Source organism: Danio rerio, chromosome 5 (genome assembly GCF_049306965.1).
Source record: "Danio rerio strain Tuebingen ecotype United States chromosome 5, GRCz12tu, whole genome shotgun sequence".
In the NCBI taxonomy this organism is placed as follows: Eukaryota; Metazoa; Chordata; class Actinopteri; order Cypriniformes; family Danionidae; genus Danio; species Danio rerio.
In genome coordinates, this window is record NC_133180.1 from 20705378 (window position 1) to 20721952 (window position 16575).

The following is a 16575-nucleotide window of genomic DNA, read 5'->3' on the forward strand; positions in this document are numbered from 1 at the left end:
CACCTGTACAATGGCAAAAGGGGGCCAAAGATTCCGATTCATATATGGGCCGTTTAAGGCAAATATTTGGCACTTATGGGAAAATATAATATGAATGTGAACCTAATGTGGCCCTTTTGGAAAATGGTATATTTGGCTCAAATGACAAAGGACAAATTTGGGAAATTTAAGGAAATCTAGGTCTAAACCCAAAGTGGCTCACATATAGGTGCAAATGTGGGCCAGTTATTATAAAACATATATAGGCCACTTTTGGCAAATATTTGGTACAGTAAGCTCTGGCTAATTTAGCTGTGAGCCTAAAGTGGCCCAGATGTGATACGACAAATGTGGCCCAGTTATGTTACGACAAATGTGTCCCACTTTTGGCAAATATTCGGCACAATAAGCTCTAGCTAATGTGGCTGTCAATCTAAAGTGACCCAGAGAAAATATGACAAATGTGGCCCAGTTATCTTAAAACATATGTGGGCCGGATCTGGGCCAAAATAAAAGCAAACTGTGGCCCAGAATAGGGCCAGTTCTGGTTCATTTGGTCGAATTTTGGTTGAAATTTAGTAATGCTATGGCTTAATTGAGGCCAGGATCTTGATCATTTATACCTCAAGCAATTAAGTTTTTAAATTCCTCATCCCTCAGTAGCAGTTGATGGCTAGTGAACTAGATATTTATTTAGAGTGGGATACCATGTTTTTAAATGATTTAATTATATATATGCCAAATGTGAAATGTCAGAAGTCTCTGTGAGTGTATTCTGCAAAGGAAATTTTTTTACGGGGACAAAAAAAGTGAACTAACTAACTAACAATATATTAATATAAACAACCTCAAAGAAGTCACTGCAAATGGTGTTGTTGAAAATACCAATAGATCAGAGGTTTTCAAACTTTGTTCCTGAACACAGCTCTTCAGAGTTTCGTTCCAGCCCTGCTTTAACACATCTATCTGTAGGTATCAAACAAGCCTAAAGCAGTCAATTAGTTTGATCAGGTGTGTTTAATTAGGGTTGGAACTAAACTGTGCAGAGCTGCAGCCCTCCAGAAACTGGGTTTGACACCTGTGGAATGGATCAACATAATGAAAGTGCTCATTGTGTACCTGTAACAGTTATTAGTGAAGGGATTGTAGCTGGACAGGGCAAGCAGGACCCCAAAACCAGGACCAAGAGAAAAGAAGATCTGCGCAGCTGCATCTACCCATACCTGCAAAACAGTATATACAGTGCATCCGGAAAGTATTCATAGCGCTTCACTTTTTCCACACTTTTTATGTTACAGCCTTATTTTAAAATGGATTAAATTAATTTATTTCCTCAAAATTCTACACACAATACCCCATAATGACAATGTGAAAAAAGATTATTTGAAATTGTTGCAAATGTATTCAAAATAAAAAAACCTGAAAAATCACATGTACACACAGTAAGTATTCACAGCATTTGCTCAATACTTTGTTGATGCACCTTTGGCAGCAATTACAGCCTCAAATCTTTTTGAATATGATGCCACAAGCTTGGCACACCTGTCTTTGGGATTTTTGCCCATTCCTCTTTGCAATACCTCTCAAGCTCAATCAGGTTGGATGGGAAGAGACGTTGTACAGCCATTTTCAGATCTCTCCAGAGACGTTCAATAGGATTTAGCTCTGGGCTCTGGCTGGGCCACTCAAGGACATTCACAGAGTTGAAGCCACTCCATTGAGATTTTGGCAGTGTGCTTTGAGTCATTGTCCTGCCTAAAGATGAACAGTTGCCCCAGTCAGAGGTCAAAAGCAATCTGAAGCTGATTTTCATTCAGAATGTCTCTATACATTGCTGCATTCATCTTTCCTCTATCCTGACCTGTCTTCCAGTTCCTGCTGCTGAAAAACATCCCAACAGCATGATGCTGCCACCACCATGCTTCTCTGTAGGGATGGTATTAGCCTGGTGATGAGCGGTGCCTGGTTTTCTTCTAACGTAATGCCTGGCATTCACTCCAAAGAGTTCAATTTTAGTCTCATCAGACCAGAGAATTTTGTTTCTTATGGTCTGAAAGTTCTTCAGGTGGCTTTTGCCAAATTCCAGTCGGGGAGTGGCTTCCGTCTGGCCACTCTACCATACAAACCTGACTGGTGGATTGCTGCACAGACGATTGTTCTTCTGTAAGGTTCTCCTCTCTCCACAGAAGAACGCTGGAGCTCAGACAGAGTGACCATCGAGTTATTGATCACCTCCCGGACTAAGGCCCTTCTTCCACGATCACTCAACTTAGATGGCCGGCCAGCTCCTGGAAGAGTCCTGGTGGTTCCAAACATCTTTCACTTATGGATGATGGAGGCCGCTGTGCTCATTGGAACTTTCAGAGCAGGGTTTCAGAAAATTTTCTGTAACCTTCCCCAGCCTTGTGCCTCGAGACAATCCTGTCATGTTGACATGTACTGTCAACCCTGGGACCTTATGTAGACAGGTGTATGCCTTTTCAAATCATGTCCAATCAAGTGAATTTACCACAGGTGAACTCCAATTAAGCTGCTGAAACATCTCAAGAATGATCAGTGGAAACAGAATGTACCTGAGCTCAATTTAGAGTTTCACGGCAAAGACTGTGAATACTTATGTAAATGTGATTTTTCAGGTTTTTTATTTTTAATAAATTTGCAACAATTTTAAAAAATATTTTTCACATTGTCATTATGGGGTATTGTGTGTAGAATTTTGAGGAAATAAATTAATTTAATCCATTTTGGAATAAGGCTGTAACATAAAAAATGTGAAAAAAGTGAAGCCCTATGAATACTTTCCAGATGCACTGTACTCTACAAATGTGATACAAAATTCATACAAAATCACAAAGACGTTATCTTACACATAACGTGTTGAAAATTCATTTCAATTTCAGTTTTAAATGCATAAGGAATAGTGACAGCAGAGACAGAATACAGGCAATAGTAGGTGCTTGCTCACATCTGAAGATTAGTGTGAAGAGAACCGTGTGTGTGTGTGTCAATGAGTATGAGAGCCTTTCATGATGGAAATAAATTCTAAGCCAATTACGCATCTCATTAGCTCCTAGTGCTTTATTTTTGCTTCTCATCACAGTTCTCTTCAACACTGCATCACCTAGCAAACTGTATTGAGCTTGTACAGCTAGAGATACGGACGCACGGTTTTCATATTGCCTCCACTGACCATTTATATACTTAAATATTCATTTGTTTGATCGAGTTATCTAAGCGTTTATGAAAAAATATGCCCTTTATAAAGTCTATACGAGTCAGTTCAGCTGCAGGTGATGCATGCGTTTCATGTCTAAACGCCTCGGGTCCTTTTTATTATGGCATGAAATAAAACACCATCGGACATACATGCATGGTGCCATCAAAACATTATAGCGGCACATTTAAAAGGGTATTAAGATGAGTGAAGAAACAGCATAACCTAATTTAACTAAATCAATGCTGGACGCAAAGGGAAAAGAGGCGTTGAGAGAAAAGCACTTACGCTGGTCTCCTTCAGTTTCTCCCATTTGGGATTGAGGTAGAAAACCACTCCTTTCCAAGCTCCGGGCAAAGTGGCACCTCTGATCATCAAAATCAGCAGCACAACATATGGCAGGGTGGCAGTAACCCATACTACCTAAAGACATGAGGATTAGACATACTCAGCGGTCAAAACGATATCAAACTTGCATTATCGGCAATAAACATGTCAGAAATGCTCATCGATTTGATGTCAAACCTTATTGTTCTTTTAACATCCACACATTGATGCTCTTTTGACCAGCAAAATAACAACACAAAAAGTATTATATATGTATTGAAAGCTTCAATTCCAAATTTACACTGGATTTTGTATCCCTACAATTCATGTAAATGACCTTGATGTCAAAATGACATCAAATTGAAATTGGCTATGTTTAAATGGACCAATAATTTAATACGATTAAGACAATACTTTGATTAAGAGTCTACCATGTAAACATCAATTTTTGATTACCTTAATCTGACTGTAGTCATAATCAAACTAACATTATTGATGTGTAGTACAGAGATGTAAACACCGCAGTCAAACTATTACCGCCTTGTTGGATTTTCGCCGCAATTTGTGACTGGAAAGTCCATACAAACACAGCTGTTTGAGATTATTCTCTGCAGCTACCGAATCAGTGAAGGACCACAGAAACCAGCATCACAAAATGCTGAGTTTTTTCCCATTCAGTGTGCGGTATCAAATTCCATTAAAACAAAACTCTTCCAGCACTCTTTGTTGTCCAGAAACAACACTCTTCTCGTTTATGACAGGGAGCATGCATGACTTGTTCCTGAATGAAAGTGAAAGTCCTGAACTGCAGTCAAAGTAAAGTAAAGAATGAAACGGCCAAAAATAAAACGGTAAAACGGAATCATGAAAGGAACATCCGAAAAGCAACTAATGTGGACACCTTAATCATATTATTGTCTTATTCAGATTGAGGTAAATATTTAGATTACTGATGTCCATGTTAACATAGTGACTGACGACAATAAACATGTCAGAAATGGTAATTGATTTGATGTCAAAACCTTGACGTCATTTTGACATCCACACATTGATGCTCTTTTGACCACCAAAATAACAATGGTATATTACAATGAAAGGAAAGCACTGAAAGTTTCCATTCTAAATTTACACTGTATTTTGTATACCTACAATGCCAGTAAATTACCTAGATGTCAAAACAACATCAAATTGACATCAAACATTGGCATCAAAAACCTGTCAAAAATCAATCACAGGACAGTCCTGGTATCTGTAGTCATCGATGCCAATGTTTAGATGTCAATTTGACGTCATTTTGACATCAAGGTGGTCAATTAACATTACATTTTTGACATGTTTATTGATGTTGCTTTGACATCAAGGTCCCTGTGGGGCATGTTATACTAAACAGTTAATCGCTAAAATATTAATAAAAGTTCAATGTACTTAATAAAAATGAGTCACATGAACTAAACATTTCATTGCATTAAACTGATCTGGCATTGCATTAAACTGATCTGGCATCTTCCCAGCATGCATTGCATCAGACAATAAAAGGAAGATATATTTTGAAATTAAATGTTATTATGCATGCTTTTGCACAGGAAACCATTTATTAGTCTCAATTGTTGATCTATGTTGCGATTTGTAAAGGTTTCCATGTTGAAAATTATAGGGTTACCATTGTGGTGAAGATTAGAGCATATGGTTAAGTTGAGGATGGGTTGAAAAAACAATAAGATGATAGTACTTCATGATCCAGAATTATAATCCTCTAAGTGATAAAAAAAGTGTCCTCGATAGTTACATAAGCATAAGCTATTGCTAACTAATATTGTATCATAATGATTTGAGTTACATTTTTTACAAACAAACTGCACAATTAAGTTTTTTTCAGTTTTACAAAAACATTTTACAAAATTTGCTTTAATATATTAGTAAACAAGACTTAATTTTATCTAAATTAAGGCCAAAAGATTAAACAGTTCAATAAAGTAAACTTGAAACTAAGGCAATCGGTTTGCACTATTTAATGTACACTTAAATGACTTTTTTCACAATGCAATGAAACATGTTTCCTTTAGTATTTTTGGACCTTTCCTGAAGTCTTGACTCCTTTCCACAGGCTGAAGTAGACAATGGTGAAGATGAGGAAGAGACAGAGCATGAGCTGCCAGCGAATGTAGCCCACATTACCAAGCCCAGAGGATTCATGCACGGCCAGGACATTCCTCCTGTTTTGAGGTGCATATAGAAACATTTCACAAGTTTTTGGCAGTTATCTGATGAAATGTCACATCACTTGTGGCATCACAAATACGTGTGTGTGTGTGTGTGTGTGTGTGTGTGTGTGTGTGTGTGCATGCTTGTGTGTGCAAGATCTTTCATTTTGGTGTCCATAATTTACAGTTACTTTAAATATATAAAGCATACACTGTAAAACACAAAAAGTTAAGTAAACGAGGCAATCTGAGCACAGTAAAACCAGATAAATGAAGAGAACTCAAACCAACTGAGTACTGTAAAACCCAATAAGTTAAGGCAACTCAAACTGAAACCGAGGAAACCGATTGCAACAAACCATTTGAGTTAAACTAATCTATAGGAGTACTGTGAACTTACTTCGTTCAAGTTGAAGTACTGAGGTATTTAATCAACTCATTATTACCTTCAACACTGAGTTCAAAACTCTTTGAACTTAACTACTTTAACTAAACTAGTTAACTACTCTTGTTGCATTTAATAAAGTTGACTGTTGGGTTTTACAGAGTATTGAATTGAAAAGTTTACTTCTACTGCAAGATAAAAGAGTGTGAACATACTTTTTAACACTACACAATACCAAAATATATAAAATCAGTTCTTCTTTTCTAAATAGAAATGTTAAATTAGTGATTTAGTTTTATGATTTATTTACATTTATCTGATAAGATTATAATTGCAACCTTAAATCACAGAAATAGCATCTATTTTATTGTTTCAAATAACTTTATAATAGGGCTGCATGATATTGGAAAAAGTCTAACATTGCGATATTTTGTTATTCTGCTATATATATATATATATATATATATATATATATATATATATATATATATATATATATATATATATATAATGAATACAATTTCACCAGATGACTTGAATATCTTTATTTTGAAAGAATTTACATAAAGACATTGCTAAAATTGAAATAAATCTTTTATCATTATCTGTCTAAAAGTAATCAGATACAGTAATTAAATAATAAAAATACAAATAATTCAATTTTAAAGTTACTCACGGTACAATTTCTTGTGCCTGAATGCTTTTAAAATAATTATACAGGCCTCAAATGCACATGCAAATGACCAATTATAATACAGACTCAACATTGCAAATCCTGCAATCTGGCTATTGTGAATGATCACATTGTGATATCGATGCTGAATCGATATATTATGCAGCTCTACTTTATAAAATATTAAATTATTGGTGAAATTCAGCTAAACAGATATACTGCTCTGGAATTGTCTGACCTACTGTATATTATTAAAACACACAAAATAATTAAGTGATCAGTGGTTTGAATGAAGGATATACAAGTATACAGAATTAAAAATGGTATTTAGTTGGTGTTTAAGGGCTGCACTGAGATCCTTATAAAGTCTGGTAGGATTATGTCATTAAATAATTCTTGTTCTAAATATGCCTGATTATATACAGTATATTGTTATTATATAAACTACTATATATCTTCATAAAATGCAGGACAGTGATTATGTTTTACTTTAACTAAACTACAGAGCTGACTCACCTTTCCTTAGATCCATATTTGTAACACATTACAGTATTAATATAATTTTGTTCTACCCTTTGTCATTTCTTATTACCAAATCTTTACCTCATATTTCTTTCTTTTCCTGCCTCCATCTTTCTTTATCTGCCATATTTGCCCCCATTCAGTGCAGCCACTTACATGCACTTACGTGTAAAACTCCTCGGCGGGTGAACGTGAATAGTTGGTCCAGGTCACGTTGTCTTTGCCAAAGTAGTTGGTGCAGTTTTCGGTGTTCCAGTCATTATCACAGCTGGTCCAGGGCAAAGTGCTGCTGAAGGAGGAGTAGAAGTAGAACAGAGCCCAGGCGATGATGGTGTTATAGTAGAAGGACACGTACAGTGCAATGATGCAGATGGCGAAACCAATACCTGAAGGGACGGGGAAATGATGTCAGCGATGGTATGTTAGTCTTGTTCTCTTTTCTTTGATTTTGACATGCATCCAGACTTTAAACATAATGAAAAGTGATTATTTATAGAGTTTTGCAGCCTTGAAGAGTGAATACAATTTCACCAGATAAAAGAATTTACAATTTTAGACTAATTTGGATGATTCTGTAGGAAAGTGCATCTGCACAAAATCTAAAAATCAATCTACAAGCATTTATAAATACAATAAAGTCAATGTTATTATTGAAACAAAGTCTTTTATCGTTGTCTGTTTCTAAAAGTGTTCAGATACAGTAATTGAATAATAAAAATATAAATAATTCAATGCAATGATTCATTTTTAAAGTTACTTACGGTACAATTTCTTGTGCCTCATTATACAATCACAGGCCTCAAAGGTATATGCAAATGACCAATTATAATACAGACTCAACATTGTAAATCCTGCGATGTGGCTATTGCGAATGATCACATTGTGATATCAATGCTGAAACTATCTATTGTGATTGATTTATAGAGTTTTAATGCAGAGACACTTTATGTATTGCATACATTACACATTAAATAAATATTTGTGATTGCCTTTAATTCAATTTCATTAACTTAACCTTATGAGTCATGTTAACTAACATTAAACTGACCTATAAAGTGAAACTTACACTTAAATTAACATTTAAGTTAAATTAACATTTAAAAATATGTTGTTGTGACTTATTTGATCATATAATTATATACAGTGAGAAATGCTGGGTTCCACACAATCGATTTGTGTTGGGACAACATGAAGAAATTTGGCTAACTTATAAGTTTTTACAAATTTAAGTGGGTTGAACATAAAACAATCAACAATCAAAAACTCAAAAACTGTGTTGATTCAGCTCATGTTAAATAAGTAGGTTGAACAAGTAGCAAACATAATTTTTTTGAGTGTATTAGATGCAATTACTGTATCCTACCTTTAAAAATAGGGCAGATATGTTTCCATATGGATATGGCACCCGTTCTATGGAACTGTCCCAAAGCTAACTCCATGTAAAAAAGTGGCACTCCACCAAATACAGCCATCAGGACATAAGGAATAAGAAATGCACCTGCAGAAAGCAATTATAATAGGTTTACAACGGGCATTATTATACTTGCGACCTCAAATTACAGAAATAGCATCTAATGTTTCAAATAACTTTACAAATTATTAAATTATTGGTGAAAAAATGTTCAATGTTCATTCAGCTAAACAGATATAGCGCTGGAATTGTCTGACCTACTGTATACTAATTAAAATACATAAAATAATTACGTGATCAGTTATTTGAATTAAGGATATAGAAGTATACAGAATTAAAATGATAATTTTATGGTATTTTAGGGCTGCACTGAGATAAGATGTCAGCGATGATATTTTAGTCTTGGTCTCTTTTCATTTTTACATGCATCCAGACTTTAAACATAATGAAAAGGGAATTTTTGTAAGACTGTAATGCAGAAACACTTTATTTATTGCATACATTGTCAAAGTTAGTGATTCCCTTGAATTAAGTTTTATCAACTTAAACTTAAAAGTCATTTTAACTTACATTAATCTGACCTAAAAAGTCAAACTCAGCTAGCTCAAGTTAAATTAACATTAAAAAATATGTTGTTGTGACTAATTTGTAGACTGTAAAAAGTGCAGAGTTCCACACAATCAATTTGTTTTGGGACAACATTACAAATTTAAGTGGATTGAACATAAAACAATTAAGTTGTCCCCCATAAAACTTAATTTTTAATTAAAATACATAATCTAATTAAGTGAACATTCATTTGAATTAAGGAAATAGAAGTATACAGATTTAAAATGATATTTATTTTTGGTTTTAGAGCTGCACTAAGATACTTAACATAATTGTTAACATAATACTTGTTCTAAATATGCCTGATAATATATATGTTTAATATATATAAATCTTGGTAAAAATGCAGGATAGTCATCATGTTTTCCTTTAACAAACGGAAATGTGTCATCTTTATAGAACCATATTTGCTATTATGCTTTAATAAGTTCCATTTCATATCATTCATTTCAGAAACTAACAGGAAAGCTATGTTTAAAAGAATAGGGTGAGGTTATAGATGTATAGTCTGACACCTGTTGATCTCAGTATCTGCCCTGTTTAAAGCATGAATATCCTCAAGCATGATTAATGACTGCAGCTGACATTTTATTTGCAGGTGCATACGTTTAAATATTATAATAACCAATAATAAGCATTATTTTATATATTATGAATGCACCAATTAAAAAAAACATCATTTAAACAATGAATCAGATTGTGACTGGATAAAAAAAAAAAACTCCTGCGAAAGAGTGTTGATAAAGCCCCTATATTAAAGTAACATTTTGTTTTAGGTTTGTTACATATAATGAGGCTGATTTAAAAAGACAAATACCACACTGAATACTTTATTCAATCTTAAATTACACACTGTAAATATAAACTTAAACATCATAATAAATGGAAACAAAATCTTTGATCAATTGAACTTCACATACGCACAAAAAAAGAAAGTTCTGTTATTTTAACTTGGTTTAAATATGTTTTAGTCTCGATTAAACAACTTTCTAATTTTATTTATTTTTTATTTCAGTTGAGCTTGTGGCATTGGCATGACTTTAATTGTGTTTTAAAATGTAGCATAAGTAATTTAAAGTCTTGTTTAGATGCTTAAATGTTAATAAAATGAAATAATAATAAAATGTTAATAAAAGAACCTAAATTAATTCTAAAAAACGCTTAAAATGAATAATCAGCACCTTGGACAACTTATCTACACTGAAATAAAATTCAAAGATGATTCTTTGGATTTACTACATTTTTTTAAGTCAAGTGGTTGTAAACAATTTATTGGGCTGAATTTAAACAAACACATTAAGTTGAACATTACTAAATTTAATTTGTTGAAGTTTAGCTTTATGCTATATGCCCTATGTACACAACATCGGTTATCTTTGTATAACAATGTCAAATGTATTGTCCCTGTAAAATAAACAAGCAAATAAAATAAAACCCATATAAATTGTTAGCAACAATTTTGAAGAAATTATTTTTTTCAGTGTACCTAACAAAACATCTTCCTTTGCACATTTAAATTATTTACCTTGTTTAGTCATTTTGCATGAATAGTTTAGATGCAAAAACCTCTAAATGCCATCTGAAATGTTCATCTAAAATGAGCATTTTTATGTGTTTGTTCAGCCATTTTACTTTTATGACAAAAATTATGTTATTTCAAGGATATTTAAAGTAAAATAAATCAACATAAACAAAAGGCTAAGAACATTTTTTATTTTCGGTTGAAATTTCAGACGGCACTTTGAGGTTTTTGCATCTAAACTCCTCACATTTAAATACATGATCATTTATGTTAACATTTATTTACATAATATGACAATTACATAGAAGATAATCTAGATGGAACTTTTAAAATGGTTCATGAAGTAAAAGTCTTACCGCCGCCGTTTTGATAACAGATATATGGAAATCTCCAAACATTTCCGAGGTCTACCGCAAATCCAATGACCGATAAAAGAAAATCCATTTTTTTGCTCCATTTATCGCGGGACTCTGTCTGAATGATGACTGGCACCGGGTTGCTGTTGTACCCGGCGTTGTTTGGAGGACCCGGGGCACAGAGGTTCCCGTGAGCGATCACCTGCTCCTGGTGGGGCATCTTCGGTGGTCCGGTGACTTGGCAAACTGCTCAAAAACCGCTCAAGAAATGGCTTTTGTGAGTTTGTTGAAATGTAAAAAGTAGTAAGAATGTTTTTGGCGGGGTTACACTCGGCGTGCGGGCAAAAGAGGCAGTGCGGGGTACCGCGACATGCTGCTGTGTTGATTTCCCTGCTGGTGGGAGTAAAAGCTTCAGGATTGAGCAAGAGTTCCGCACCTGAGCGCGAGAACTGTGACCGAATGAGATGCGCGCGACACCATCACTCACTCCTGACAGCCCACTCAAGTGGAGAGCGCGCGCGCCAGAGAGTCCTTCATGAATAGCTATATCTCGATTTGTCTGTGTAATAATGACAATATTAAGAAGAATAGGAAAGAATTGTATGGCCAGTGTGTACTTTTTGTACACATATTGGTTGTTTAGGAAATACCATTTATGTTTTGAAAGTTATTTTTTGACAATGTTTTCGAATTTGGAAAATGTCAGTCATGTATGTTTTCATTGTTGTTTTAAACGTGTCTAAAGCGGGTGCGAGATAAAATGTTAAAACCACTTTTCGACAGATTTAAGAACAGATAATTTAAGATTAGTTAATGTTATTTTACTTGTTAATATGTTCTTCCTATATTAAAGCATCAGACAACAGAGCTTTTTAAGTTGACTCAAGTTAAATCGTTAAGTACTTGGGTAAAAATTAAGTCCATTAAAAAAAATCTGTTAATTTTTTTGTTGAGTCAACTTTTGTTTTTAATTTTTGTTAAAAAGATAAACATGTACGCTTAAATTTTTAAGCTGAATCAAATTAACCTTATGAGTCCATTGAACTTATTTTATTCATTTATTCATTACTTTTCTTTTCAGCTTAGTCCCCATATCAATCCGGGGTCGCCAGAGTGTAATGAACCACCAACTTATCCAGCACATGTTTTACGCAGCGGATACCCTTCCAGTCACAACCCATCCCTGGGAAACACCCATACACACTCAATTACCATGGACAATTTAGCCTACCCAATTCACCTGTACCGCATGTCTTTGGACTGTGGAGGAAACCGACGCAAACATGGGGAGAACATGCAAACTCCACACAGACACGCCAACTGACCCAGCCGAGGCTCGAACCACCGATATTCTTGCTGTGAGGCGACAGCACTACCTACTGCACCACCGCATTGCCAACTTGTATTATGTTAAACTGAATTAAAACAGCTTGCGAAACATATAAAATTAAGTTAGAATGATTAACTTAGTTTAATAAGTTACAATGACCTACAAACATATGATGTCAGGACTAATTGATCATATATTTTTTTACAGTGTAGAGATAAAATAATTCATTCATTTTCTTTTCGGCTTAGTTCCTTTGTTAACCTTGGGTCGCCACTACGAAATGAATTGGCAACTTATCCAGCATATGTTTTATGCAGCAGATGCCCTTCCAGCTGCAACACCCATACACTCTTACATTTACACACATACACTACAGACAATTTAGCCAACGCAATTCACCTGTCTTTGGACTGTGGGGTAAACCGAAGCACCTGGAGGAAACCCAATCGAACACGGGGAGAACTCCACACTGAAACTCCAACTAACCAAGCTAAGGCTCAAACCAGCGACCTTCTTGCTGTGAGGCGATTGTGCTACCCACTGAACCACCGTGCAGCCCAAGATAAAGAAATATAGGTCTATTCTACATGTAATTTACACATTCTCTATTTAAAAATAAACTTTAGTGGTTCCATGAAGAAACTTTAACGTCTGTAATCAAAGCTTAACTAAAAAACTCAAAGCTTAAACAAAACCCAGAGTTTACTTTTTTTATAATACATTTTTAGGGGCTTTTCACCTTTATTAGGATAGGAAAGTAGGGATTACAGACAGGAAAGCATTGAGAGCAGAGAGAGTGAAAGGATCGGCAAAGGACCTCGAGCAGGGAATTAAACTCGGGTCATTGTGAGCACCTCAGTGCCATGTGTTTGTACATTTAACAACATTTTCAACAATCTTTCCTTTGCTTTTCAATTATCCTTCCAACATGACTTGAACCAAAGGAAACATATAGTAACAAGATTACATCAGATCAGATCAGATAGCAGAATACCACTGTACAGGAAGCATGAGTTTTACTTAAAAAATAAAAGACATTAAAACTGAACAAATGTAGATGTGACAGCCATTGTTATGTAGATCAGGGATTCAAAATTCTGGTCCTCGTGCCATCCACACCCTGCACATTTTGTATGTTTCTCTTATTTACCCCACAAGGATTAGTTCATGGATCTCACTGTTAATAAACTGATGATCTGAATCAGGTGTGTTAAGTATCAAGTAAATTAAATTTACCCACTGCGCCACCGTGATGCCCAAATCTGAACTCTTTACTTTATATTTGTGTGTGTGTGTTAAAAACAGACAGCTGCGAGAGATATATCTTTGTTTACTCCAGTTGTTTGTTGTCTTGACCTGTCTTCTACACCTTGCATTAAGCCATATTGGATGAAGAATGGATTGTGAGGCTTCGGAGCCATGTTATTTTGACAGCAGAGCCGTGTGAATAACATTTTGAGTTTCCCTGGCTTCCTGAGCAGGCAGATGTAATATTATTTGCTGGAGATCCAGGGGAGTGTATCTGCTCTGTGGTCTAACTGTCCTCGTTAGGTAAACCTAATAAAAAGAGTTTGAAATCAAATCCACCGCTTTTAGCACTGGCTAATCGAAAAAGTCCTAACCAGATATAGAGACTCCAGTAATCGTGTAGGGCAGTGGCCAGAGAGTGCAGCAAATAAAGTTAGACTCACCAAATGGAAGCCTCTGTGAGGTCTGGATCAAGCCCAAGTGAAGGAAAAAATAAGTCCATTAACAGCTTTATCTATAGGACAGGTGTGACTGTATACTTTATGCACATTTATTGCTATTTGTTCTGATAACCATACTGCAGCTAATTGCAGACTGGTTGTAACTGGGCGACGCAGTGGGTAGCGCTGTCATCTCACAGCAAGATGGTCACTGATTCGAGCCTCGGCTAGGTCAGTTGGCGTTTCTGTGTGGAGTTTGCATGTTCTCTCTGTGTTCACGTAAGTTTCCTGCGGGTGCTCCGGTTTCCCCCATAAGTCCAAAGACATACGGTATAGGTGAATTGTGTATGAGTGTGAATGAGTGTATGGATGTTTCCCAGTTATTGGTTGCAGCTGGAAGGGCATCTGCTGCATAAAAAATATGCTGGATAAGTTGGCGGTTCATTCTGCTGTGGCGACCCCATATTAATAAAGGGACAAAGCCGAAAATAAAATGAATGAATGAATTGTAATTGGATGGCATGGTGCTCAGTGGTTAGCACTGTCACCTCACAGCAAGAAGGCTGCTGGTTCGAGTACTGGCTGGGTCCGTCGGCATTTCTGTGAGTCAGGCCACCAGGAAATGTTCCTGTGCTCCCTATGGCTAGTCCAACCCTGTTTCCCAGTACTTGGTTGCGGCTGGAAGGGTATCCGTTGCATAAAACATATGCTGGAATAGTTTTGTGGTTCATTCCGCTGTGGCGACCCCTGATAAATAAGGGTCTAAGCTGAAAGAAAATGAATGAGTGAGTTGTACTGCAGGAAATTAATAAAACCTACATTTTATATGCATTATTGGGTTTATGGAATGTACACAAGCAGCATTCTGGAATATTCAACTCTGATTGGTCAGTTAAGCTAGTCAGTGGCTATTTTAGGGTTTACAAGGAGCCCAACACTGTAAAAAGTGATTGGTTACTTTACTTTTTTTTTTTAAGCAATTAAATCTGCTGCAGTAAAAGGGACAAGTTGACTTTACTTAAAGTGAGTGAACTTGTTGAAATTTGGAACTGTTAAGTTGACTTAACTTAATTATGCACATACTATATTTACTTGATCATTTTCAAGTTTCACTCCCATTGGTTGATCTACGTATTCCTGGTTCAAAACAAATGCAAGCACCGGTTGCCAGATTGAGGACCAATAGGAACGCCTGACTATCGAGCCTAAAGGCTAATTAAAGGCTGATTTAAATTGTGTACTAAATAAAGGCAACAGCACGTGATAAAAGGATTATTTTCCATATTAAAAGGAGTTTTTGTTCTCACCAAAAACATATATTAGAAACCACTTCTATTTCTTGCCGCTGAACAACAGAAAACAGACAATGATCACCTCAGGTACACCTCATGTGCTGTATTCAGTGTTAAATGCTAATAATGTGAGTTTGAATACCATTTTACATGACATTTATTGCCATACTACTGAAAGCAGCAGCAGATAGATCACCTCAGATCTTAAAAATGATATAAACAGTTTGAAATTCAACTGTAGACTCAACAACATCAGTGATTCAGCGTCTACATTTAATAATGTTAAAGAGGTTTAATACTGTATGTATTAATTAGAGTATAAACCTTACTATTTTTTACGAGTGAGTGTATATGCTGTGCTTCTGAATGGCTGTATTTAAATTTCTGTTTCGTCTGGTACAATCAGCCAAATTGCTTATCACTGCAAATCTCGTCATAGCGTGTTGTTTGGACATGCAAGTACAATGTAACCTGCTCACCTAATGTTTACGCATGTAATATTTATATTATTTGCTAATTAATAACCACCTCATGTGGAACTCTTAGGGCTCTATTTTGACGGTCCATGCGCAGAGCAAAAAACGCAGGGCGTAAACGCTTTCAGGGCGTGTCAGAATGCATTTTTGTTAATTTAAGGATGGGAAAATCTGCTTTGCGCTGTGGCGCATGGTCTAAAAGGGTTGAGTTTATTTTCTTAATGATTTATAGGTGTGTTTTGAGAATAAACCAATCAGAGTCTCATCTCCCATTCCCTTTAAGAGCCAGCTGCATCGCGCCATAAGCGCATTCACTATTTACAGGACGTAAAGTAAGTTCACTTTCGCTTTTGTTCTCGTGGATAGAGAAACCTTAACGCACAGACATCAATTAGCCTATAAATAAATAATTTCGTTTATTAAGCGCAAAGATTTGTTTAAAGACTTTTTCTAAATTCAGTTCTAATTTCCAGCAAACGAATAAATGAACAATAATAACAAAGTGTGGTCAAAATACTGAGTTATTTCCAAATACGCCTGCCGCTATGCCCCATATGGTCTAAAACCTGACAGGTGGACAAATCTAAGCT

General features: G+C 35.5%; 2 protein-coding genes across 3 annotated transcripts in view; one reads left to right on the forward strand and one right to left on the reverse strand.

Annotated features, from left to right (window-relative positions):
* sgsm1a (small G protein signaling modulator 1a) overlaps positions 1-16575 on the forward strand; it is a 131229-nt gene that overhangs the window by 14253 nt on the left and 100401 nt on the right. The window contains exons 5-6 of the mRNA XM_073952078.1: positions 5625-5743; positions 7445-7718. Coding sequence (XP_073808179.1) covers positions 7704-7718 — 15 coding nt within the window. The 5' untranslated portion in view covers positions 5625-5743; positions 7445-7703. The remainder of the gene's footprint in view (positions 1-5624; positions 5744-7444; positions 7719-16575) is intronic.
* Positions 1-16575, reverse strand: part of slc6a4b (solute carrier family 6 member 4b) — a 40102-nt gene that overhangs the window by 10000 nt on the left and 13527 nt on the right. Inside the window, exons 1-6 of one of the 2 annotated variants that reach the window (NM_001177459.1) lie at positions 11200-11450; positions 8665-8799; positions 7468-7687; positions 5595-5733; positions 3482-3616; positions 1099-1202 (exon numbers count right to left, since the gene is read on the reverse strand). In NM_001177459.1, coding sequence (NP_001170930.1) covers positions 1099-1202; positions 3482-3616; positions 5595-5733; positions 7468-7687; positions 8665-8799; positions 11200-11419 — 953 coding nt within the window. In that variant the 5' untranslated portion in view covers positions 11420-11450. Of the gene's footprint in view, positions 1-1098; positions 1203-3481; positions 3617-5594; positions 5734-7467; positions 7688-8664; positions 8800-11199; positions 11451-16575 lie in introns of those variants that run through there. The other variant, XM_073951028.1, reaches the window with a different exon arrangement.